The sequence below is a fragment of the Microcebus murinus genome, chromosome 17 (genome assembly GCF_040939455.1).
Source record: "Microcebus murinus isolate Inina chromosome 17, M.murinus_Inina_mat1.0, whole genome shotgun sequence".
Lineage (NCBI taxonomy): Eukaryota > Metazoa > Chordata > Mammalia > Primates > Cheirogaleidae > Microcebus > Microcebus murinus.
Window position 1 is genome coordinate 19,183,876 of NC_134120.1, and position 27,584 is coordinate 19,211,459.

The 27,584-nt window shown below is 32.2% G+C and overlaps 1 protein-coding gene across 8 annotated transcripts in view; it reads right to left on the reverse strand.

The window, feature by feature from the left end:
- Positions 1-1,072: 1,072 nt before the first annotated feature.
- C17H18orf54 (chromosome 17 C18orf54 homolog) overlaps positions 1,073-27,584 on the reverse strand; it is a 29,720-nt gene continuing 3,208 nt past the window's right edge. For 4 of the 8 annotated variants that reach the window (XM_075993851.1, XM_075993854.1, XM_075993853.1 and 1 more), the window contains 6 exons: positions 25,958-26,746; positions 25,492-25,642; positions 22,332-22,431; positions 12,147-12,278; positions 10,372-10,442; positions 1,073-4,255 (listed from right to left, as the gene is read on the reverse strand). In XM_075993851.1, coding sequence (XP_075849966.1) covers positions 4,183-4,255; positions 10,372-10,442; positions 12,147-12,278; positions 22,332-22,431; positions 25,492-25,642; positions 25,958-26,746 — 1,316 coding nt within the window. In that variant the 3' untranslated portion in view covers positions 1,073-4,182. Of the gene's footprint in view, positions 4,256-10,371; positions 10,443-12,146; positions 12,279-18,407; positions 18,496-22,331; positions 22,432-25,491; positions 25,643-25,957; positions 26,747-27,584 lie in introns of those variants that run through there. The other 4 variants (XM_075993849.1, XM_075993850.1, XM_075993852.1 and 1 more) reach the window with 2 other exon arrangements.

Consider the following 27,584-nt stretch of genomic DNA (forward strand, 5'->3'; position numbering starts at 1 on the left):
TGGTGCCATAGTATTGGCTTCTATGCACATTGGGCAGTGAGCCCATTGCTCAGTAACAAAATCTCTGTAGGTTCCTCTTAATTTTGCTGTGAACCCTAAAGCTGCCCTAAGGAAAAAAATAAAATTTCTAATTTAAAAAATACAGTTTATCAAAATGTTTTTTTAAAAAGAAATGAAATAGTTTGCAGAACATCAAATTAGTAAAGGATGTGGTCACTCTTATTTTGAACTTACAACCTTATACAGGGAACCAGCTTTAGAATCATCAATCAAAACTTAAGACTACTATGCAAAATGCAGTTTACTTTTTCCTGATTATGTAAAGTAATACAAGAGTGCTATTATCAAAGAGATAAAACAAACGCAATCATCTAACATGTTTTGAGATACATTTTCTTCTCTAGGAATACAATGTGGTATAAGAGACATTCTCCAAAACATTAATATAAGAAATATAAAAGTTAAACGAGTAATGAAAGAAAGAAAGGGGATGCCAACCTACCAGAGTTTGGTGGATGGTTAGAATATTTGGAAAAGAAAATGCAAAACTTGTAAGAGCTTTAAAGAAATGTAAGAGCAAGCTTTAGATAAACAAAAGTATAAAAACTAAGTATTTCAAGGATGAGAAATAATATGCACACAAGTGAGAATACACTTAGAAGTTCTGGGATAATCTGAGTAAAGCAATTTACAGCAAATTTGCTGAAATAAATCAGTAAGGTTAGAGTAGTAGTATACAGCAGTGTCTTCCTGCAAAGTCACTGTTATCAGTCTGGCTTCAGTGTAAAAGACAAAGTCAGTCTATAAGGATGCAGACCTTATGTGTGGGGAAAAAAAGAAAAAAATAATGAAAATTAGAGAATTAAAAGAAAAAAAAAGACAAAGTCAGGGTAGAAATATTTAAAGTTGAAATAGGTATCAAAAAATAAATGAACAATCCCAGTGAAGGTAATGAAGGATGGATAAAAGTTGTTACACTATGAGAAAAATTGCTACATAGAAAGTCTGGCGTAAAGTAAAGATAATAGAGAATACACTGGGAGGATAAAAAGCTAAGATTTTTTTTTTTTTTTTTTGGTCAAAGAAAAGAAAATGATCTTAGGGACATATGATTATAAAGAAAGAATAGGAAAGTAATAATTTCAAATATCATAGGAAAAGTATCTAACAATACAACCTGCTATATAATGTGTTCAGGTTTAGGCCTAGATTTACCCCAATCATATGATAAGCACTGCAATACAACACAACATATAACAGGTATGAAACATCCAATCTGTACATGGAATAGAAAGATATACAGTCTTGCACATTTAAAGAAACTTCAATTGTTTGGAAAACATAAATTTTATTGGCCTTTTGCTTCTTTTGGTCCCCTTTCGTGCGACTTGCCTTTTGACAAGTTCACTTCTTGATAGCACTTCCACCAAACAGGTTTTGAGAGATAGAGAATGAAGTATGGGGTAGAAAAAAAATGAAACAAAAATTCAAATCTATATGAGCAATTCCATGTATTCAAAACACAGGAATAAATAAGAAATCTTGTCATGATTTATCTTCAAGGAACATTTTGGTATAACTATATCTAATTTAATAAGACATTATCATAAACTATTAAATACAAAATATTAATAATACCAAAAAAACCCCACATTTATAAATTTCAAAAAGAAATAACATAACCAGAAAGACTATACCCAAAACAAACCCAAGAGAGTTCCACAATTTGGTCAGAAAGCTCTATGAAGCTGAAAGGAATTGTCCCAGAAATAACTGAAAGTAGATTTCTAATTTCTAAAGACAATACATTTCAGTCTTGACTCCTCATATTGGTCACACCATTATCTCTTAATCTCAAATAATTTTTGGAATTAGGCTTTTTTGTTATTTTTTATACTCAATTAAAAATATGAAGCATCTTATTAACATTTATTATTTTTTTTCTATTTAACATTCTCTTACTATATCTAAAAGAGAGTAAAGGGTTGATAAAATTTTACATTCACAATACAATTTTTTAAAATCTAATTGTTACCATTATCTGCTTTAAATTCTCCACTTAGCAGTCTCCATATTGTTGTCTCGCTCTTTCCTCTGGAAACTTAAAATCCCTGAAATCCTAATTAAACTTGTAGAATTTCTTAAATGTTTATCATTTAGAATTATTATTTGCTTGGTTAATACCAAGCAAATAATACCTAGATATGTCTTTTAATATATACCCTAGATATGTCTTTTAAGAAGGTTAGAATTAATCATTTTGCTAAAACTAATTCCTGTGTTAGGTAAAAGACTAAATTTTTCCATATTTAACAGAAGAGAAAATATTAATGCTCCTTTGGTAAGTATAATCAAGTTTCTTAAAATATTAGCCATAACATAAACTTCTGGAACAGGTTTATCTCATTTAGTATTGGAAATATGTTCCTGCAAATGGAAGCATTAGCTAAATGTGTTATTCAGAGTCATTACAGTATAATCTCTTTGGAGATGGTATATGTTATATATGATCAACATATAATTAATATTTAATTAGAAGTTATTACCTGATGTTTTTACCTTCTGTACCTTCTTTAGAATTTGTGTAGTAGTGGCTTTCACTAGGCCTGAAACATGACCCACCCAGATCCACCTGATGTTTACCCACTTAAAATCTGCATTTTTGTACAGTCAGACATATTTTAATTTTCAAAGAATTCCTTGTTTGGTTATGTAAGCTACTTGCTGTGAAGCAGACCATAATCAGAAAATAAGATGTCAGTAGCAAAAAGATCTCCACAGAGTAAACAAACAAACCTATTAGCAAGTACCTCACAAAATGGCCAGAGCAATATGGTGAAAAACTCACTGGCCAAAATAAAACCCAAACAATAAAAAAAATAAAAAATAAACAAACAAACAAACAAACAAAAACCAGGGTTCATGCTAGTGTTTGACATGTCAGTTCTATAACAAAGATATTAAGTGATGCTTTAATAATTTGGAAAAAAATCCTTTGACCCAATGTACTTAGAAATTCCTAATTTGACAGTAAATCTAACTAGCAAAAATGCTGCCATTTGGGTAAACTGTTAATTTGTAGTATTTGTATATATACACAGATTTTTTTTTATTTCAACAGGCTTTTCTAATATGCTGTATTAGTTATGTTTTATAACTTAATTCTTAGTTTTGTTGATAAAGATGCTTCCCATTTATTATTATAGAGATATTAATAATACCTGCTTAGTAAAAATTTCAAAATTTTAGAGCTTTGTTCAGTTCCAACTAGAGACAAACTCTGAAGACTCAGAATGCTTTAAAGAAAGCTTAACTCTTACACAACAGCTTTAAAATACAGAGTTGCTTTCTGATTTTCCATATTCCTTTTATTTTAGTTACCAAATTTCATAAAGCAATTGGCAAGTCGCAGTTTTCACTAGTTTGAGCTATCCACAAAAAGAAAATCTGGGAAACACTCTAATATCAAAATATTAAATTCTCAAATATCTCTCCAAAAATGTTTTGTAAACTGCCAAGTATTATCAAAATTGTCTTACACAGAATCAAAGTATTAATTAAATGAAGAGGTCCTCTTGTATGTCACAACATAAGAGAATATTCCTTTTAGCACTGCTTTTCACCCACCATTAAATTTATAACATTTGCAAATACAATATATCTTAAATATTTGATTTATGAAAACTTAAAAGTGACAGACTTCCATATAGATAAGATATATAATAACAATTCTGATATTTCTTTAAGCTTCTTAAAAGTGATACAAACTATATCCAAAAAAGTCTATTTAAGATTTTAGATAGAAACATACAGTTTCTTAATAATCCAGAACCAGATGATAAAATGATGAGCATGCTGAAAGAAGGTTAGGTCATATAAGTTTCAAGAAGAGAAATCATCCATCTTTGAATATTAGACATTTGCTGGTCTATAGACCAAAGAAGGACTATAGAATATATTGTGGGTCCTTCCACTTCATATTCTACTATCTTGGCACATAGTAAGGATAGGTCACAAATTCTATGGATGTTTTCAAGTTTAGTTTTTAGAAATATATAATACTTGAACCAGTGACAGAATTATATATGGCTTATAATTACTTTGTCAGTTTAAGTAATAGGAAAAAAATGCATATTTGTTCTGTGGTGACTATTTATTGTGGCGACAGTTTTATTTTCCTCTTCACATTTTTGGTGACTGTTTTCCACTGGTATCATCAACAAGGTCTCTCAGGCGAGATAAATGGTGCAAAGCCCTTCATTAAAAAGTATAAAACACATTATAAAACAATTGTTAAGGACAGAATAGCCAATGAAGACAGCAAAAAGTGGTGATTACATTGTTCATTAACTTCAAAATGAGTTTGAGAAATGAATTTTCTAGAAGAATCAATTTTTGACAACTGTTCCTTAGAAAACTTTGAGATCTAAATAACTGAGGCTTAAAAGAATTTATCTAAAGTTGTATGAACATGTACTTTAAAAATTATATTTTTTGACATTCAATTTTTCTTAAAGTTAACCTGCCAAGTAGCCTAATAACAAATAATAGTAGTTATCATTTGTAGTACACTTAACAAAACATTTTTTTTAAGTAATTTTCATCATAACTCTGTGAAATGGCACCTTTTCTTTTGGTATTAAGAAATAAAATACATCAATTATTTTTAACATATACAGTCAAGATAGCCAAAATTTTTTTCAAATAGCACTGAGGGATTAATTACAATATTGACCAAACTCATTTTTATTGAGTGTGGAGGAAACCAATGACTTCTCTACTAAGATTCAATAATGTGGTATCATACCAACAATGTAGATTTTTCTCTAAAATAAAGCCAAGATTGTATGTCAGGTCTCAGTAGAGAAAACTCAATCATTTTTCAAACAAACCATAGAGAGAGAGGCCCTTAACTTTCCAGGATTCCTCTTATTATATTCTTCCAGTTTTTCTCTCCCCTATCTTTCAGCTCTTTGAGGACTACTCAGAAACATTAAACAATCAGATCTTTGATAAATAATAAACCAAGAAAAACAGGCAATCTAATAATTAGGATGCAGTAATCTCTAATGAGATTACGAATGAGAGACTACAACACTCTATTCCACAGTCTATGAGATATAGTAGGGGTTCAATAAATGCATACTAAATAAAACACACCTTCTACTTTACCTAGGACACTAGTAATATTACCACATATCTCTTTCCCTGTACTCTACACTTCTTGGACACTTTTACTCAAATGTAATAAGAGAAGAATCTTAATTCTTCTACCTTATTTTATAACTTCAGATAATTTTGAGATTCTCCCTTTCATTGGCTAAATGACAAGAGCTAACCCAAAGTTACTCAGCAGAAGTAAAAATAACTAAAATTTTAAAAGACTATCATTTCTACAAACTATAGTAATATTTCCCTACCTAAAGAATTATTTTCCTCCTAAAAGCATACATTTATGAAGAATAAGATAATCTATGAATATACTTGGAACTTATTTCCTTTTTCTTTTCAGGCTTGTTATTTATCTGTGATTCAAAAGAAAGAAAAGGCAAGTGGCTAGAGTCCTACCTTATTACTTACAACTCCCAGGAGGAGTTCTAAACCTGAGACCACAGACCTCTTGAGTTAGAAGGTTTGTGAAACTGGATGGAGGATGAGGGGTACTCATCTTTATTTTTACCAAATGCTATCTATAAGTTAGCATTTCCTTCTACTGTGAATACAAACAATAGACCAGTATCTGTGACCTAGTATCCCATGGAATTCACAATATTTTTATATCACATTACAGTCATTTAGGTAACTCAAAATATCTTTTATTATTCATTGCTACTCCAAAGTTACAATAGTTACCCATTGTTACAATATTATAAGAGTTATTAAACCCACTGCTGGAACATATGTAATCTAAGTCCCTCTGTCCACAGTCTGGAAGTCTATGTGATGTAACTGACTATTAGACCAAAATAGTGAGGTCTTGCTGGCAACACAGACATCAATGCTCTCCAACAGTCCTCTAATTGTTGATTGACATGTGAAAGTAGCTAATTAAAAAACCACTCCATAGTTTAGTGTTTTTATTCAAGTTAAACAGAAAGTCTCCATGCTGGTATAAGTTTTTACAAAACAAATTTTAACTTGCCTGTATTTTAAATGTATTATCTTATTTTAAATATATTAATAAAGAAACATGTTACTATATAAAAAATTTCATAACTATAATTCAATATAATTGATTTCCTTTCTACTCCCATGTAGTTTCTTTTATGGCTTTAAAAAAAAATGGCTGGGAGAAAGAAGGGGAGGGAGACAACAGGAGGGATAGGGAGGAGAGGTGTGTGGTAGGTGGGAAGCTAAGTGGAGTATTAACTTTCAGTCCTCCTACCTTAGCTACACAAACAACTAGAAGTTTCTTTCATCCTATATCCATTCATTTAACCACTGTCTGCCCTGCTGAGCCTAAAATAATCAGTCTACTTAGAGAAACAGCTATCACAAAGTGATTGCTATTTCAAAAGTATGTGTAAGAAGTGGAAGCTAAAACTATGGAAGGAAATTATTCTTGACTTTCTTCTCTAAAAACATAAAAAAGGCTAATGGGGAAAACATCAATTTAAGAGTGATGTCAAAACACTTGGTCATTCACCTTAAAAACTGAAGTAAAAGAAACTCATTTCTGGCCGGGCGAGGTGGCTCACGCCTGTAATCCTAGCTCTCTGGGAGGCCGAGGCGGGCGGATTGCTCAAGGTCAGGAGTTCAAAACCAGCCTGAGCAAGAGCGAGACCCTGTCTCTACTATAAATAGAAAGAAACTAATTGGCCAACTGATATATATATAAAAAAAAAAATTAGCCGGGCATGGTGGTGCATGCCTGTAGTCCCAGCTACTCGGGAGGCTGAGACAGAAGGATCGCTCGAGCCCAGGAGTTTGAGGTTGCTGTGAGCTAGGCTGACGCCAAGGCACTCACACTAGCCTAGGCAACAAAGCGAGACTCTGTCTCAAAAAAAAAAAAAAAAAAAAAAAAAAAAAAGAAACTCATTTCTTTTTATAATAATGTATCTATCAAGCATCACAGTTAATATTGATACAAATCTACTCACACAAACTCAGTAACAGACTAATTATTAATATATGAAGGCAGTTTAGCTCTATTTTAATTTACTCATAGATATCTTGCCTTTGGTTTCCCAGTAGAAATACCATTGACTGTTCTCTTAAATACTATTTACTGGCCTACATTCAGCCAATTATCCAGCAAGAAGTGTATGAAAGTCTTTTCAGAAGAAACTGCCTCCCACTCCCTAGATCTAAATAAAGTATGGGCATATTAGAATAAAGAAAAATCCTTCCTTTAGGGTGATGGGTAAGACTGAGAGGTAATTCTGTCTATCTCTACTATGAAATAAAAACCATAAAATTGAAGAGCAAAACAGAACTGAGAAACTGGACAACTTTCTAGCTACCATTAAGTTTGGTCTTCACAGCATGGTCTTTAAATATTGAGAAGTAGAAAATTTTACACATTTATTTCCAAGTTATATATAAAACAACATATTCCAAAGACAAGTAGAAATTATCTTTGGATGACTGATGATTTTAAAGTAGTCTACTATTATTTACCTTTATGGTACATGAGCAATATACTAACTGCTGTTCATTTTTCACAGTCCATCTAGGGAGAGTAGTCTACATGATACAACAGAAGATTCTAGAAAAATCCCTTGCTCAGAAACTATAATTCTTTCATTTGATTAAAGATGACAAATTTCTGTTATAGAAGTTTCAGTTAACAAGTTTTTATTGAATTCCTAATATTTAAATATATGAGACAAGGCCAAGTATTACAGGGATACAAAACTATTATAATTTTGATTCCTACCACAAGAGAAATCCTTCCAGAAAAAATAAGATTTAAGCTGCTATCAGCCACTTATACTTCAGTTCCAATGAGTATTCCTAGAGAACAGATATTTCTAATAAGAGAATATAAGAAAACTGAGTGTCTAAGGAAGTAAACGAAGCCCAGACTAAGAGCATGGAGTTACCTATGAATAATGAAAGACATCTTAAAACCAGTTAGCCATCTAAATTGTTAAAAACAAAAACTGATATTTGAGGAATAGGAAGAGATGTAATAGTACTTTCACCTTAGGGGAGGTCATTAAAGCCCCAAAGTAAAATCAGTAACTTCTGAAGTATTTTTGAAATTTTGAAATATATTTGAAATATTTATTTTGGTATATGAAAAGATGATCATATACTTAGCCAGAACATTTTGCAGCCTAGAAAGAGGGATTCTGAGACTGAATTAAATTTAAATTGTCCTTAAAACAGTCAATCTACCAACTGAAAATAAGAAAAAATGTACTATATAAATTCTTTTGTTAGTCTAAATTTACCTTACAACAGTATAAATGCCTTACTGATAATGTTTCTGAAATGTAAAGTAAAAGCCAAATGTTAGACTGCTCCAGCTAATCCAATGGAATCAATAACTAAAAGTCATCTAACAAAACTTGAATCTTGGCCAGGCGCGGTGGCTCACGCCTGTAATCCTAGCACTCTGGGAGGCTGAGGTGGGTGGATTGCTCAAGGTCAGGAGCTCAAGACCAGCCTGAGCAAGAGTTGAGACCCCGTCTCTACTATAAATAGAAAGAAATTAGTTGGCTAACTAAAATATATATATATATATATATAAATTAGCTGGGCATGGTGGTGCATGCATGTAGTCCCAGCTACTCGGGAGGCTGAGACAGGAGAATCGCTTGAGCCCAGGAGTTTGAGGTTGCTGTGAACTAAGCTGATGCCATGGCACTCTAGCCAGGAAAACAGAAGTGAAACTCTGTCTCAAAAAAATAAAAATAAAAAAAAAAGAATAAAGCATGAACTTGCTTTCCTCAAAAATGGAATTCTTTATGTAGGTCAGACTATTGATTGTTTATGGGAGGAAAAAAGTTACTACAATTAAAAAAAGTTCTAACAAATGCTAAAAGCACTTATAGATCAGTATTGATTTTTGTGGTGATTTAATTACTTATAGCTCAATGTTCATTTTCATCAAGAAAAACATTTAAGGTATGCACTTTAGCTCAGAAAACATATTTAGGTCTGTGACACAAGTTCAATATCAATGCTTTTAAGAGCAATGGAAAGCTGGAGGTCATTCACTTTAAATGTTAAAGCAGAATGAAGTCTTTATCCTAGATGATCAATTGAGGCCCTGCATCTAGTCTCAATAAATAATTCACCACTATCATTAACAAGAGGAGTGTTAGAAACACAGTGCTACTTCTTACTAGCAATGTAACCTTGGGCAAGTTCTTCTATTACTCCATGCCTAATCCGTGATTTATATTATCAAGATAATAATAGTGCTTACCTCATAAGGTTGTGAAGATCACATTAATTATATTCAATAGCACTTAAAACATTGATATTTGGTAAATATTCAATAAATGTTAATTATTATCATTATTCACTGAATTCTAGGTCTTGAATATTATACACAAATATTATGGTAAGCTACAAAGAAAAAGGCATTATTTCTACCCTAAGGATTACAAACAGAGTACAGAGAGAAAAGTTACCATATGTAACATATTTAACTATGAAAACTATATACGTATTTATGACAATTAGAGTCATAAGTTTACATGTCTAGTGTTCTATTTTCCCACCAGTTTTTCAAATAACAAGCAAGTTCTGAAAGTACAAAAGGTAGAGAACATTTGTTCAGCCTCACTTATAGACAAGGAAGTTGTGTTCCTAGAGTAGAAATTTTTAATCTTAGTATTTCCTAAACCCAGTATTCCATCATCAGAGGACACTTCATATTCACATACCCAAGCCCCAAAATAAGTATCTTTCTCTTCTGCCAAAACGTCACTATCATTCCAACTTGGATTCTTCCCCTTTTGTTATATATAAGACAATGTAACTAAGAAAAATAGACTTATCTTTATATCCAGGATATTGTATCTACCTTAGATTTCCGTGGAGATGTTTCATACTGAAACATTTATGATTATTATATTTATTCTAGAGGAAATATTAAAACACATTTCATAAGAAGTTATTGTTTAAGGATGCTCACACAAATACTATCATAAATTGTTATTATTACTACTCATAAATGAGTCATTCACATCTACTATATTTTAGATGTCTAAGGATATCTCATTAGATCCTCAGAACATTTTAAATAGAAAACAGGTGAAGGATTAAAAAATATGTTTTTCTTAAAGATTAAATAATGTGCTCTAAACAGCTTAAATATGCCTTTGAACTACTTCCTGTGACCCTGTAACTTTCTGATTACAGTCAAAGGAATGGCTAAGATGGATCTGTATCCATATTGTAAAGAATACTTACTTTTGAAGTGACCTAGTAATAGGAACCATACTTTCTTTCAACTGTAATTTAGAGATGTCATCTTCTAAAACCTATTATTAAAAATATCAAATATAACAAAATATTATATAGTTATAAAATTAAATTTTATTTAAAATGTGATTAAGAACATTAAAAATTATTTTCTGCATTTCCAAAGAATTGATTCTGGCAAATAATTTTCAGGAGAGCATTAAATATTATTATTTTTCCTTTATTCTAAAAACACTACAACTACCAGAGTCATCTTTCAATTGTCCTAAAGTATAGTTCTAAACATATGTCCACTAACTATGACTTTACTGAACAGAGCTATGTCTCAATGACGTTTAAAAGGCAGGGGAAAGGATGGATTATACTCTATATGTTAATATTATGATTATTAGAATGTGAGAAGAAAAATTAAGAAATACAACCCAAATGAGCAGGCTGTGGTAGTTCTAAAGAGCTACATTTTTGTAGCTCTTTAGATCCATATTTGTAAGGAAAACTGATTTTCATAAGGTTCTACTTAATAACAATAACAACATAAACAATAATAATAAGAGCTATCATTTACTGCATATTTATCAAGTATTTATCAACACTAAGTATTTTCTATAAGCTTCTCTCAATTTATCTTCTCAACAACCTCATTTTATAGAAAAAGAAACTGATAAGTGAAATAAGCCAGGCACAGAAAGACAAATAATCCATAATGTCACTTATATGTGTAACCTAAAAAGTTAAAGTCATTGAAGCAAAGAGTAAATTAGTAGTTACCAGAAGGTAGTAGGGGGTGGGAGAATAGTTGGGGAGATAATGGTCAAAGGATAAAAAGTTTCAGGTAGGAGGATTAAGTTCAAGAGATCTATCATAAAACATGGTGATGATGATAGTTGAATAACAACATATTGTACACTTGAAAATCACTAAGAGTAGATCTGAAGTGGTCTCACCACAAAAAAACAACAAATATATGAGGTAATACATATGCCAATTAGCTCAATTTAACCATTCCACAATATTTCAAAACATCAAAATATGTTTTACACCAAAAATATATATAATATTTGTCAATTAAAAAATAAATTAAAAAATTTTTTAAAAGAAAAGAAACTAAAACTAAAGAAATTAAATGATTTGTGCAAATATTGCACTTGTTAGTAAGTGGCAAAATTAGAATTCAAAATGACATTTGAGAAAATGTAAACTCTACACTCTTAAACACTATACTTTTGTGAAAAAAATTCATCCTATAGAATTGTCCAAAGCAGGAAAAGATTTAAAAATTCCTAGGAAATAATAATTGAAAAAAACACAATAGTCCCAAAATAAAACTTTATATAACTGTATTCAAAAGATAATAAACACATGGTAACAAAATTAAATTATAGATGACAAAGTCTAATGTTGAAAAAGTTTTCTAGGCCTCCCCAAATATGACTACGAGAAGATGGACCATACAGATTAATTTGGTAGAGCATTCAAAAAAAACCTTTCACAATCCTTCATACTATAGTTGTAACATCATTATATCTAAATAAGATGTTGGGTTTGTAACCATAAACTAAATAGAACAATCTGTTCAGAGGTAAACAACTACAGAAATCTAACAGAATTAACTGCTTTCTATAAAAAAGAATAGTAATATAAATCTACAATGTGTGTTATGTGGCATGCTTATTAACATAAAACTAGAAGTAGGTCTAAAAAAGATATAGGAAAAAAATCTATAAATTCAAAAATCTCAGTTCATAAATCAAGTTTATGCTTACCAGTTTAATCTCTTCTTTTGGTTCTGTGGATTTATTCTGATTAAAACTTTCTTGTACTGCTTGAAGATTAAATAACATTTGTTTCAGGGCTTCAACAGGACCATGATGTTTGCCTCCAGAAAGGGTGCAGCTCTAAGGTTAAAATAGATGATAGTGTTAGAGTAGGAGACTAGGAGACAGAGCTGAGACTGGATGCAGGGGTTTGAAGATTAGATGAGGGTGTTAAAGTAAACAACTCTCAAAAAAGAAGCTAACTAGAGGGGCTGATAACTACAGGGAAGAACCAGCTTCAACCAACTTGTCAGCTATCTCTGTCACCTTACAGGAACCATGGCTAACTATAATATCTCCATTGTGGTTTTAAAATTTCTCTGCCCTTGAAATCACCATCAAAGATCAAAAAAAAACCATATAAAGTATGAAAATATGAGGGAACTCAATTCTAAGAATTACTATCCAAATTCTTAGTAAAATACATCCCCTTAGCCTTGAATTCCTCCCCTCAATTAGTAAGACTTCAAAAGACCAAAAACTACTTCCTCTTGGGGGAGCTGCTCTCTTTCAAGGCTGCCTGCTCTCCCCCCTAAGAGTGTACTTTCACTTCCAATAAAAAGCTGTCACTTGATTGGCTTACATGGTGTATCCTGAAATTCTTTTCTCCTGGCAATCACCAAGAACTTGGAAAAACCTCCACTCAGAGGCTAGTAACAATAGTATAAAGTTAACTATCCAAATTCAAGGGAAAAAGTTTGATTTTGTATTATTTCCCCAAATTTAAAATTAATGCAAAAATCAAAATACATATCAATAGTGTTCTGAAAAATAAAAATTGAAACTCACCACTTTTCCATGTCCAGTCCCCAGGTGAAGTTACTTAGAGACAATCATGATTAACAATTTAGAATATTATTTCTAGTCCTTGCTCTTTTAAAATGAATAAATTTACAAAATATTCACTTAGTATATTTAAAATCACACATTTTTAGAACTATAAAGGTCCTTAGAGAGCAGGTTAACCAACATGCCCTTTTCAGCTGAGCAAGGATAAAATTTCAAATATAGTATTCTCTGCACACTTTTCATACAGAGAATGCTTTCTCTGTATGTTTTCATACAGAGAATGCTGGCTTTTCATCTCTTCATGGGCCACACATACCCTGCTACCTAAATAACACTGACATCCCAATTGCCATTAACCTTATCTATTCAAAGATGGCAACATCACTTGGCTACATAAGGTGGTCAAGATTCTTTTAAAATAGTCTGTAAGGGATATTTTAAAACTTATTTTTAAAAATCATACCAGTCTATCATTTTACATCTTTCAAATGAGTTGCTGTGTCCTGATAGCTATCCACAGAGCAAATAGGCCTCTTAAGATGTCTATAATTTAACATATTTCAGCCTTGACAGTGCAGTATAAGTACTATTTAGACTTCAATTCTATAGAAAGTTGTTGATTAGCATGAGATATTCAAAGTAAGCAGAATGACTAAAAGATTCTAAAGACATTCCCACAGTTATGTGAACAGGATATAAAAAACAAGGTGTAGAAGTGTAAAATGGTATAGTCACTGTGGGAAATAGTATAAGAATTCCATAAAAAATTAAACACAGAATTACTATAAGATCCTGCAATTCTCCTTCTAGGTATATATCCAAAAGAGGTGAAAGCAAGGACTTGGGTAGACATTTGCACATCCATGTTCATATAGCAACATTATTCACAATAGTCAAAAGATGGAAGCAAGTATCTACTAAATGATGAATGGATAAACAGAATGTGGTACATACATACAATGGAATATTATTCATTCCAAGGAAGAAATGAAATTTTGACAAATGCTACAACATGGATGAACCTTGAAGACATTAGGCTAACTGAAATAAGCCAGTTACAATAGGACACATATTTTAGGATTCTTCTTATATGAGGTTCCAAGAGTAGCAAATTCATAATGACAGAAAGTATAATGCTGCTTGCCAGGGTCTAGGTAAAGGGGAGATGGGGAGTTAGTATGAATGGGTACAGAGCTTCAGTTTGAGAAGATGAAAAAGTTCTGGGGATGGATAATGGTGATAGCTATACACAATGTGAAGGCACTTAATGCCATATAACTTTATACTTAAATATGATTAAAATGGTAAATTTTATGTTATATATATATCTTAGCAAAATAAAATATAAGGATCCAGTTATGCTTATACTCTTATACCCTTGAAGATAGCATTTGAGGTACTATCTCCAAATGATCTGCATTCCAGCCACTAGTTTAGAATATCTGGTTGCCTGATGCCAACCATAAAAGCGACAAAAGCCAGCTTCTGAAATGTTATCTCTAACTTGAGTGAGCTTTTCATGCAAAGTAGTGGTCTGAGTACCAAAAGACGACAGAAAACTACAAAACATTATATCAACTATTTTGTGCCATTGTTAATTAATAGTTTTAAAAGGTTGGTATGTGTAATACAATTTGTTATGGTCCTTGTCATTAAAACCTGGTAGTCAATATCTCTGGGTACATTTTTTGTATAGCTCTGATTCTTTTAGTGATAACAATACTTCATATGTTCTAAAAATAAATGATTTAAACTAAACAATACAGAGAGAACCCAATATACAGTTGTCCCTTGGTATTTTGGAGAAATGGTTCCAGGACCTTCCATGATTACCAAAATTCAAGGAGGCTCAAGTCCCTGATATAAAATGGCATAGTATTTGCATATAGCCTATGCAAATCTCCTATATACTTTAAATCATCTCTAGATTACTTAAAATACCCAATACAATGTAAATGCTAAGTAAATAGGTGTTATACTATTATTTTTTTTAATTTGTATTATTTTTTTGTTCAAAATATTTTTGATCTGCAGTCAGTTAAATCTACAAATGCAGAACCTACAGATACAGATGGCCAATTATACCTAATAAAAAATGAACAATCTAACAATATTAAAAATAAACAACACAAACACACTAAAGGGATTTGAGAAGAAAATAATTAACCTACTAATTTTGAAAACAATATTTTGATTTGATATTACAGGGCTAAAGACAAAAATAACAATATGCAATAATGTAATATCGTTGGTAAATTTGTTATAGGGATATGACTTAGCAATTCTGAAACTATGTGTATACTAAAATTGAACAGGTAAGTAAATCTATACTAGATAATGAGTCAGGATTCTCACAGGCACAGAAAGAGTTACAAACAAACAGGAAAAGCTAAAACAAATCCTATGGTATTGGACTGGAAATTAAAGGTATTAGTATGAACTCATGATTTTACACATAGATATAAATATGTATATATACACACATGTATAAAGAGATATAGAAATGTAGATGTGTGAGTATGTGTGGGTTGGTAAACATGTTTTCTAGGTTTTCCTGTTGACAGAGTCTAGAATGAATAACAACCTACCATCAATAAGTACAACTAATGTCTAGACCTTAGTTTTTTAAACACCATTTTCTGATAAAAAGAATCATGGCTCCTGAGGGAAAGGCTCAAAAAAGATTAGGAACATGTCAAAAGGACACAAGAGCCAACCTAAAGGAACTACTAATGGCCTAAACTAGAATAATTTCAACAACAGCATAAATAATAATTGTGTATTATAAACCTAGAATAAAATATCTATAGATACATGCTGATATAACTAGTTTAATACACAAATAAGTGGAAGAGAAGGCATAGCTCATCATTACTTAAGGATTTCAATTAATAAATATAGAACAAAAGATTCATCAATGGATATTAAAATTGGTAGATGAAAGTTTATGGAGAAACAATATTTCTACAGTCTCAAACTACCCAAGGATATTAGGTCATTAAATATAAAACGTACAATTTCAAATCACAAGTGTAGGTCATTATATCTTAAACAAGAAGCAGTATAGTACAATTACTCAAAGTATGTGCCTAAACTATCAGCACCTAAACAATTGACATAGCACCTAAACAATTTTGCCATCTTAACAGTAGCCTATTTATGCCAGCAGCAAAGAAGCCTAGAGAGAGAGTGGCAATGAAATCACAAAAGGTATTTTCCATAGCTTGTTGAGAAATGAATATTCTTCCTTGCAAGAAGTGGTAGTCACTTGGTGAAGGAATGGTGAATACAGTGAATGACAGAGTTTCCAAGTCCAGCTGCTGTATTTGAGCAGTGTTTTTTTTGTGTGTGACATGTGGTCAAGCATCGTCTTGCAAGAGGATTGGCCTGACTCTAGTGGGCAATCTTGGCTGCTTAATCGCAAGCATCCTCATCATTTCATCCAACTGGTTGCAGTAGAGATCCTCTGTAATTGATTGACCGGGTTTCATGAAGCTGTAGTGGATAATACCTGTGCTGGACCACAGAATAGACACCAGTAGCTTTTTTGGATGAATATTTGGTTTGGGGCTGTATTTTGGCACTTCATCATTATCCAACCATTGTGCCAAATGCTAGCGATTGTCAAAAACAATCCAGTTTTCATCACACATAATACAGTGTAGAAATGGTTGGCCTTTATGTCGTGACAGCAAAGAAAGGCAAGCTTTGAGATGATTTCTCTTCTGACGCTGGTTTAAATTCATGTAAAATCCACCTACCCAGCTTCTTTACCATGAAAATTTGTTCCAGATGTTCCAATATTGTTGTAATAGTAACATCAAACCTTGCTGGTAATTCATGCAGTAGGTTGAGAAGGATTTGCTTCCACTACAGTTTTCAGCTCATCATTATCCACCTTGGTCTCAGGTCACCCACGTGGCTCATTCTCCAGATTAAAACCACCAGAACAGAACTTCTCAAACCATCGATATACTGTGCATTCATTAGCCATATCCTTTCCAAACACTTCATTGATATTTCTAGCTGTCTGCACTGCACTGGTTCCATGATGGAACTCATATTTTAAAATAACATCAATTTTATGGTTTCACAAAAATTGCTCTAAAAGAAATTTTGAAATATAATCACAAGCCAAAACATGCATTTGAAAGACTGAGGATGTACTTTCACAATAAAAATAAAGAAGTGTCAAAGCAAAATCAGAGATAACAAATGTCAAACTTAGTATTTAAGGAAATTGGACATTTCATACTTTTAATAACTTAATATTAATTACAAGGGGAAACAGTAACTTTACTAAGGAAAGCCAATAAACACCACCTTAACCAAGTGTTCAAGGTTAACATTACCAGCATTTACACATTATTATTCATTAATATTATTTACTGTATTAACATATCAATATATTAATGATATCAATATATCATGAACCCTCTGATATGATGTACAGAGAAGTGCACACCACTTCTTTGGTATTCTTGCCAAAAATGTATCACCTCATTCTAGTCATGGGAAAACTTCAGACAAACCCAAATTGAAGAACTATTTACAAAATAATATTTAAGCAACCGATTCTAAACACCTGAAAATGAACAATTTGGCAGACAAAGAATTCAAAACAGCTTATTTTAAGAAAACTCAGTAAACTTCAATAAAAAACAGAGAAACAATTCAGAAAGAAGTACAGATATCAATGCAGGGATATAAGAAACATGAAAAAGCAAGGAAATATGACACCACAAAACTGACATTCACAAAAATTAGAACATTATAATTATCTAGTAACAGGCCCCAATGAAAAGGAAATAAACAAATTGCTGGAAAAGGAATTCAAAATAATGATCTTAAGAAACTTCAATGATATACAAGAAAATACAGAGGGATAATTCAACAATATAAGGAAAAAAATTCACCAATATGAATGAAAAAATCAATAAAACAGGTAGAAACCATAAAAAAGGAACCAAAGAGAAATTGTGGAGCTGAAGAATGAATGAAATTTTTAAAAAATACAGTAAAGAGTTTCAACAGCAGACTTGATCAAGAAGAATCTCTGAAATTGAAGATAGATTGTTTGAAATTACCCAAACAGGAAAATGTGGTGTGTGTGTGTGTGTGTATGAATGGAAAAGAGTAAAGAAAGTCTACAAGACTCATGGGACACCATTAAACAAGCAAATGTTCAGATTACCCAGAAGGAGAAAAGAAGGTAAGAGGCATAGAAAACTTATTAAATAAAATCATAGCTGAAAATTTCCCATGTCTAGGAAGAGATATGGATATGTAAATCCAGGAAGCTCAAAGATCAAACAGATTTAACAACAACAAAAAAATCCTCCTAGAGGCACAGTATAAATTGACAAAAGTCAAAAATGAAGAGAAAATTCTAAAAGTAGCAAGAGAAAAGCATCAACTTACATTTAAGGGAATCCCTATTAGATCAACAGTGGATTTCTCTGCAAAAACTTTACAGGACAGGAGAGAATGGGATGATATATTCCAAGTGCTGAAAGAAAAAAAAATTGCAAGCCAAGAATAGTACACCCAGCAAAACTATCCTTTAGAAATGAGAGAGAAATAAAGGCTTTCCCAGACTAGCAGAATTTCAGGGAATTTGTCACCACTAGACTAGACTGATCTCACAAGAAATGCCCAAGTTCAAATTAAATCTACAAGCAAAAAGAAGATAATCCTCCTCACAACATGAAAACACACAAAAGAATAAAACTTAACTGGGAGAGCAGTTACATAAAGGAGAAAAAAAAAAAGAGTCAAACCTTATTACTACAGAAAACTACCAAATCACAATGAAAAACGAGAGAAGAAAGGGACAAAAACTACACATACCAATCAGAAAACAACAGAATGACAAGAGTAAGACTTCACCTATCAACATTACACCTGAATATACAGATTAAATTCCCTATTTAAACAATATAGACTTGCTGAATGAATAAAACACCATTATCCTAGTATATGCTACCTACAAGAAACTCCCTTCACCTATAAATACAAAAGTGAATACACACATAAATACACACATAAAACAAAAGTGAATAGATGGAGGAAGATATTCCATACAAATGGAAACCAAAAGCATGCAGTAGTAGCTTTACTTACAACAAATAAAACAGAATTTAAGTCAAAACTATAAAAAGAGACAAAGAAGGTCAATATATAATGATAAAGGGATCAATTCAGCATAAACATATATATGCATCCAACACCAGAGTACCCAGATATATAACACAAATCTTATTAAACCTAATAGAAGAGATAGACTCTAATACAGTATTTGGAGACTCTCACTCTTAGCATTGCAAAGATCACTCAGACAGAAAATTAACAAACACTGGATTTAAACTACACTTTAAACCAAATGCATCCAACAGACATTTATAGAACACTTTATGCAACAACTGTAAAATACACATTCTTTTCATCAGCACATAAAATCTTCTCCAGGATAAACCACATGTTAGAACACAAAACAAGTCTAAACAAATTAAAAGAACTGAAATCATATTAAGTATCTTTTCTGACTACAATGAAATAAAAATAGAAATCAATAACAAGAGAAACTTTCAAAATGGTACAAATACATGGAAATCACACATGTTCCTAAACAATCAATGTGTAATGATGAAATGAAGAAACTTTAAATTTTCTTAAAACAAATATAAACAGAAACACAACATACCAAAACCTATGGGATACAACAAAAGCACTTTTAAGAGGGAAATTTATAACAAACACCTACATCAAAAAATAGAGAGTCCAGGTATGGTGGCTCACCCAGGGATGGTGGCTCATGCCTGTAATCCTAGCATTCTCCGAGGCCGAGGCAGGAGGACTGCTTGAGGCCAGGAGTTTGAGACCAGCCTGAGCAAGAACAAGACCCTATCTCGACAAGAAAAAATTATCCGGGTATAGTGACGCACACCTGTAGTCCCAGTTACTCCGGAGGATAAGGCAGGACGAGGCTTGAGCCCAGGGTTGCAGTGAGCTACGATGATGCCGCTGCACTCTACCTAGGGCAACAGAGCAAGACTCTGTCTCAAAAAAATGAGAGAGAGAAATATCTTAAAGAACCTAATGATACATCTCAAGAAACAAGAAAAGCAAGAACAAACCAAACCCTCAATAGAAGGAAATAAATAATAAATATCAGAGCAGAAATGAATGAAATTGTGACTAAAAAAAATTCAACAAGTGTTTTTTGTTAAAAAGATAAACAAATCAATAAATCATTAACTAGACTAACCAAGGAAAAAGAAAGACACAAATAAAATCAGAAATGAGAAAAGAGCATACAACTGATGTCACAGAAACACAAAGATCATTAGTATTACAAACAACTATACTCCAACAAATCAGAAAACCTAGCAGAGATGCTTAAATTCCTGAACATATAAAATCTACTGAAACTTAATCAAAAAAAAATAGAAAAACTCAACAAACCAATTATGAGTAACAAGACTGAATCAGTAATAAAAAGTCTCCCATCAAAGAAAAGCCCAGGACTGGATGACTTCACTGCTGAATTCTACCAAACATACTAAGAAAAATTAATTTCAGTTTTTCTCAAACTCTTCCATAAAACTGAAGAGGAGGGAATTCTTTCAAAGTCATTCTACAAGTCCAGCATAACTCTGATACTAAAACCAGCCAAGGCCTCAGCAAAAAAAGAAACTACAGGCCAATATCCTGATGAACATGGACCCAAAAATCCTCAACAAAATACTAGTGAACCAAATCCAGCAGCACATTAAAAAGATCATTCACCATGATCAAGTGGGGTTTATTCCAGGGATGCAAAGATGGTTCAACATATGTAAATCAATAAACCTGATACATCACAACAACAGAATGAAAAACACAAACCATATGATCTCAAAATATATAGAAAAAAACATTTAAGAAAATTCAACATCCCTTCATGGTAAAAACTCTCAATAAATTAGGTATAGAAGAAGTATACCTCAACACAGCAAAAACAAAAAAAATGACATTACATCAAACTAAAAAGCTTCTGTAGCAAAAGAAATAAAATCAACAGAGTGAAAAGACAACCCATATCTTGGGAGAAAAATAACTGCAAACTACTCACTCAACAAGGGATTAATATGCAGAATTCAACTCAACAACAAAAAATAAATAATATGATTTAAAAATGGGCAAATGATCTTAACAGACATTTCTCAAAAGAAAACATACAAATGGCAGCAAATATATGAAAAAATGCTCAATATCACTAATTATCAGGGAAATCCAAATTAAAACACAATGAGATATCTTCTCATCTCAGTTAGAATGGCTATTATCATCAAGAAAAAATAACAAACACTGAGGATACAGAGAAAAGGGAACTGTTATACACTGTTGTGGGAATATAAACTAGTACAGTCATTATGGAGAACAGCATGGAGGTTCCTTAAAAAACTATAATTAGAATTACCATATATGATAAAGTAACCCCACTATTGGATATATATCCTAAGGAAAGGAAATCAATATATCAGAAAGACATCTATACCCCCATGTTTATTACAGCACTATTCACAATAGCCAAGATATGAAATCAATCTAGATATACATCAACAAATGAATAAACAAAAAGTAATACATATACACAGTGGAATACTATTCATCCATTAAAAAGAATGAAATCTTGTCATTCATGGCAACACGAATGAGCCTGGAGGACTGTGTGTTAAATAAGCCAGGAACAGAAAGATAAATATCACATTTTCTCACTTATATGAGGAAGCTAAAAACGTTAACCTCATAGAAGTAGAATAGTGGTTCTACTTCTAGAAGTAGAATAGAACAGCGGTTACCAGAGGCTAACAAGGGTAGTGGGGAGGAGGGCAGGAGGGGATAGGGAGAGATTGGTTGAAGGATACAAAACTACAGCTATGGAGAATAAGTTCTAGTGGTCTATATATTATCAGTTGACTATAGTTAACAATAATTTATTATATATTTTCAAACAGCTAGAAGAAAGGACTTTGAATGCTTCCAACACAAAGAAATGATAAATGTTTGAGGTGACGGATATGTAAATTAATTACCCTGATTTGGTCATTATACATTGTATGTATCAAACATCACTATATACCTCATAAATGTGTATAATTATTACATGTTAATTTTTAAAATATTATAAGAAATAAAATAAAATTATCAATAATTTTGGAAGGAGTGATGGTTTTATGGATATATGTTTGGATGAAGAGGATTTGGGACTTTTTTGTTTTAAAATAGCTAAATAATTTAGAAATGTATATATTAGTCCTAAATCTTCTTTTAATACATTAAAAAAGATTTAACTTCACTCACCTGATTATCATCATTTAAAAAATCTTCAAGAACCCCTTTATCACACTTTGCCCTTGAAGTTTGAGGACTATCATCAGAGTTAACAGGAACAGGAGATTTGCTGAACAGGATTTAAAAGACATAAGATAGAAATTAAGTTCCCAATTTCTAAAAATTAGTAGTATAAAATTTAAGGTTTTTCATTTAAATACAAGTGGTCACCAAGAAATAACCATCATGGCCGGGCGCGGTGGCTCACGCCTGTAATCCTAGCACTTTGGGAGGCTGAGGCGGGCGGATCGCTCAAGGTCAGGAGTTCGAAACCAGCCTGAGCGAGACCCCGTCTCTACCAAAAATAGAAAGAAATTAATTGACCAACTAAAATATATATATATACAAAACATTAGCCGGGCATGGTGGCGCATGCCTGTAGTCCCAGCTACTCGGGAGGCTGAGGCAGTAGGATCGCTGAGCCCAGGAGATTGAGGTTGCTGTGAGCCAGGCTGACGCCATGGCACTCACTCTAGCCTGGGCAACAAAGTAAGACTCTGTCTCAAAAAAAAAAAAAAAAAAAAAAAAAAGAAATAACCATCATGGATATGGATATGATTCATACTGTTGTTGCATGGTCATTCTCTCATCTTCTCCCTAAACTGATACCAGAATCTAACCCCTCCATATCTTTCTACTTCCCCTTTCAAGCTTTAAGAAAAAACTATAAAGGAACTGAAGATATTAGTTCTCAACTAAACAAATAAGCCCTGAACTATAAACTATGCTCCAAAAGCTCACTTTTGTTTGAAGTAGTACATTTTTCCCATTAAACACTGTTAGTGATGGGTACACCAAAAGCCCAGACTTCTCCTCTATACAATATGTACATGTAACAAAATTCAACCTATATCCCCTAAATCTATTAAAAAACTGTTAATATAAATAAACATTGTTAGTTATCCAATGATAATCAAAACCCCATAAACTCAGAGTTTCTACTGGAATGGTGGCTACATGTTCTCCCACTTGAAGGAAATAAGATAGCCTTCCCCTCCAGAACTGGTATTAATATAGAGGACAGGTTATATTGGGAAAAGGATTAATTTTGAAATCAACATTCCTGAGTACAATCCTAGTCCCATTCAATATATGACCTTAGGTAATTTATATCTGAAATTCAGTTTCTACAATTGTAGTCCCACTGGTCTCACAGGTATATTGCATAAATTAACCAAATTCTCTATGTACCTAGTACATTTAATAGATGCTCAATAAAGAATAACTTCTTTCTTGATGTTCAAGGAGTAGTAGAGGAAAGGATATCCCCAGCAAAAATAAGAATATTCCCCAAATCAAATTCTATTAGTCACAAAAATGAATTCATTCTATTTATCTTTTATAAGGTATATTTATAACTAAAAAAACTCAAATATCTAAGAATTTTATAAAATTTAAATGTCACAATGTTATTATTTTTTCTTAGTAAGCAGCACTTCTTTATTGACATATTTGATTTCTAATTTACTGCAAGCTTTTTCTAACTCCTAGGTAGTCTTTTTCCCCATTCTTTACCAACATAATTCATACATCCACTCAGTTGTTATCAAAAAGCATTTACCAGATTACTGAAAGATGGGTGCTGGATACATAGGGGTTCATTATAATATTCTACTTTTGTCATTTGTTTGAAATTTTTCATAATAAAAAGTTTTTTTAAAAAATACAATTAGCTGGTTGTGGCCTTATTCTACCATGTAGAATACTATCTCAAGTATTTCCTATTCAATTTTGGCTTTGATGAAAGGTTGATAATAATTTATCAATCTCAGGCCGTGCGTGGTGGCTCATGCCTGTAATCCTAGCACTCTGGGAGGCTGAGGCGGGTGGATGGCTCGAGGTCAGGAGTTCAAAACCAACTTGAGCAAGAGTGAGACCCCATCTCTACTATAAATGGAAAACAATTAATTGGCCAACTAATATATATATATATATATAATTAGCTAGGCACGGTGGTGCATGCTTGTAGTCCCAGCTACTCGGGAGACTGAGGCAGAAGGATTGCTTGAGCCCAGGAGACCGAGGTTGCTGTGAGCTAGGCTGACGCCACAGCACTTACTCTAGCCTCGGCAACAAAGCGAGACTCTGTCTCAAAAAATAATAATAATTTATTAATCTCAAACTGAGATCTATTCCTTCTCAGGAATCCATCATTGGTTTTATCTACAAACACACTTATCACAATATGAATTCAGTCTTTCATTTTCTAGTGAATTAAACCCTCACAACAACCCTGAAGTAGATATTATTTTCTATCTCTAAAGTTTGGAGAAGTAATTTGTGCAAGGTCACACAGCAAAAAAGTGGCAGAAATGGGATACTAAATTGGAATTACAGTCAGTGTCTACCTTTGAAAAAAGAGACATTCAACTGAGAGGTACTAAAAAGAATCCAGGAATTAATACTGTCTATAACAGAATGAAAGCTTAAATAACTAAAGATAATGAATTGCTAGAACCTAACATATGATATAGGGTTACCAAGAATACATGTAATAATGTCACTAAGAATAAAAAATTTCCTACACAAATTCTGAATTATAACTCCACACTCACATTCTCAGGTGTCTAGGTAAATACTTTTTATTCTTAACAACTATGTCACAGAAAGGTTAAGCACACAAATGAAAATAATCTTAGGAACTACAAAATTTTAATCAATAAACCATACACAAATGCACCATCAATCAAGTAAAATAATGACTAAAAGAGAAAGTAAAATGTAAATGAAAAGAAACTTAAAAATCTACTATATAAATGGAGAGAACACAAAGGAAGAGGGGAAAAGCTTAAAGTAAAAAGAAAATAACAAGAATATCTTAACATTCCTCCACCTGCAAAATAATTGCTTTTGGTTCTAATCCTTCATACTAATATATACATCAATATTTTGTAATGAAACAAAATGAACATGTAACAAAGACATAAGCTCTATAATGTACCTAAGGTTATGAAACATTACACCATCTTGTGGTAACAAATGAAAAATGCAATTTAAAGCAAGCAATACTGAAAGCTCTGTTCTACAAAATTACAATGTTATTCATTACCCTATTTTTTTTTAAATCAGATGTTCACATGACATTTTTCATTTGGAAAACTAAATAGTTTTTCCATTGTCATTTACTTACAAAGTTACAGGGATATTTTCCCATGATCTTTCTGCTTCAAGTTTATCTAATGAGCAAGGGCTGTCATCCTTTTTCATAGACTTTGGTGTTTCTTCAGTGCACTGCTCTAGATTTCTCTTGGCCTTCAGGATAAGCAATTGAATTTTGTCACCTAATTTTAAAAGATTATATTAATTCTTTAAGGAAAACACAAATGCAAAGCACAGCAAAATCTCACAAAGTCAACAAGATTTTGGATAATTTAGAATATACACACAACTTTAACCGCAAATTATGTATAAATGTGACATTTCAAGAAAAGACATTTTATGGTTACAAAAGACTATATAAATGAGCATCAAAAGCATTCTGAAGAGATATACATCAAAATAAAACATAAAAGCTCCTAGATATTAGGTCAACTTTATAGCACTCCCTTTGGTTAAAAAATAAAATAAAAAACTATAAACTAAAAACAAAGTATTACCACTGAATGGCTTTGTGGATTGTCCTGGGAGAAGTGGATTCTCATATTGACATTGGCTACGATCAAAATCACATTTGTATTCATTAACTAATTCTTTAGCATCACTCGAGGAATTTAGAAAGTTTGAGGGTTCAAAAGAATATTCAAAACAATCTGATTTATTCATGTGCCGAGAAGTTCTTTGTGCCTGATAACTATGTCTAGGGGAACACTGATCTTCTTTAAATATTTTATAATCCCTTTGACTATTTGTATCAGGTAGCAAGTCTTGATTGTGAAGCCAGACTGGGTATTTGAAATCAGGTATACTAGTTATCCCTGAAACGTTAAGGTCAGATTTCTGGCTAGTGAGCCATCTTGGATAATTCTTTCCACGACTGTGTTCTGAACTGTCCTTGAAAGATGACTTCTTGGGAAAATATAAAGATGACTCAGAAACACATTTATTAGTCCTATTCATATGTTTTGGGGTTTTTAGCCTACCACATTGCTTTCCATTTATAGTTGTACATACAGCAGGAGTAACTAAGTTATCTTTGCCCATGGGAGTGGAAAGTTCTTGAAAATCTGAATTCTTTCCAATGTCCAGTGAACCCAGTCTTCCAATGCATTTCTTTTTTTTCTTGCTCATTTGGTGATCTGGTCCAATGTAAGTGAAAGAAAACGATCCATCTGCTGGAAGTTTTAATAGATCATCAGTTGTTAGGCTAATGGAGTCTATGTCATTAACAGTCTGTCTTCTACAGAATAAGGAGCTTGAGTGCTTTTTGTGATCAGGATTTTCAAAAGCTGAAAAACAAAACATAAGTCTGTTTACCTTCCTTATCACATGTACTTTATAACATCCAACAGTAAGGGGAAATGCAAATTAAACAAGCATTTTGAATGCTTTCCCCTTGTCCTCACAAAAGCTTTGATTAAAAGCATAGAAAGTTTAGGTTGATAAAATAGGATATGCTTTCTCACGTTTCTTCAATCTATTTTACTTAATTTCTACATGTTTCTCTCCAACCTCCTGAATTTTTCCATGTCCTCTAGTTTACTGTTGCTTCAATTTTTTTCATCTAGACATACCTGATACACTAATATAATCACAGTAACATTGGTCACTCAATACTGGCTGCAGCATAGAAAAAAATGCTATTAAACTATGTGAAAAATAATTTGCTTTCTCATGGTTACATACAGAGAATAAATGTTCTAATTCTCCTCTTCTGGAATATATTGCCCATATCTCTCCAAGAGTTGAATACAAACTTTTTCTATTCTATACCCATTCTGTAAGCACTCAGTAAAATGCTAACTGGTGTATCAACAAATGCATTTTCCAGACTTATCTTCAAGGAAGTCTTACTAAGGGACAAACTCTTAACATCTTGTGAATATTATTGTTCCATAGAATACAGATCAGAAAGACCAATATAATCCTACCCCATCAATTGGAATTGAGCAAGTATAAACTCAAAAAGGTTGAGATCTGCTTAAAGTCATTAAGCTAGTTAATGAAAGCTAGAACCACCACGCCAATGTTCTTTCCATTATGCCTCAGTAAAATGGCTTAAGGGTTAAGATCAGCCACCTGTTATTATTAGTTACATTCATCAGCTTCCCCTCTGAAGGTAAAAGA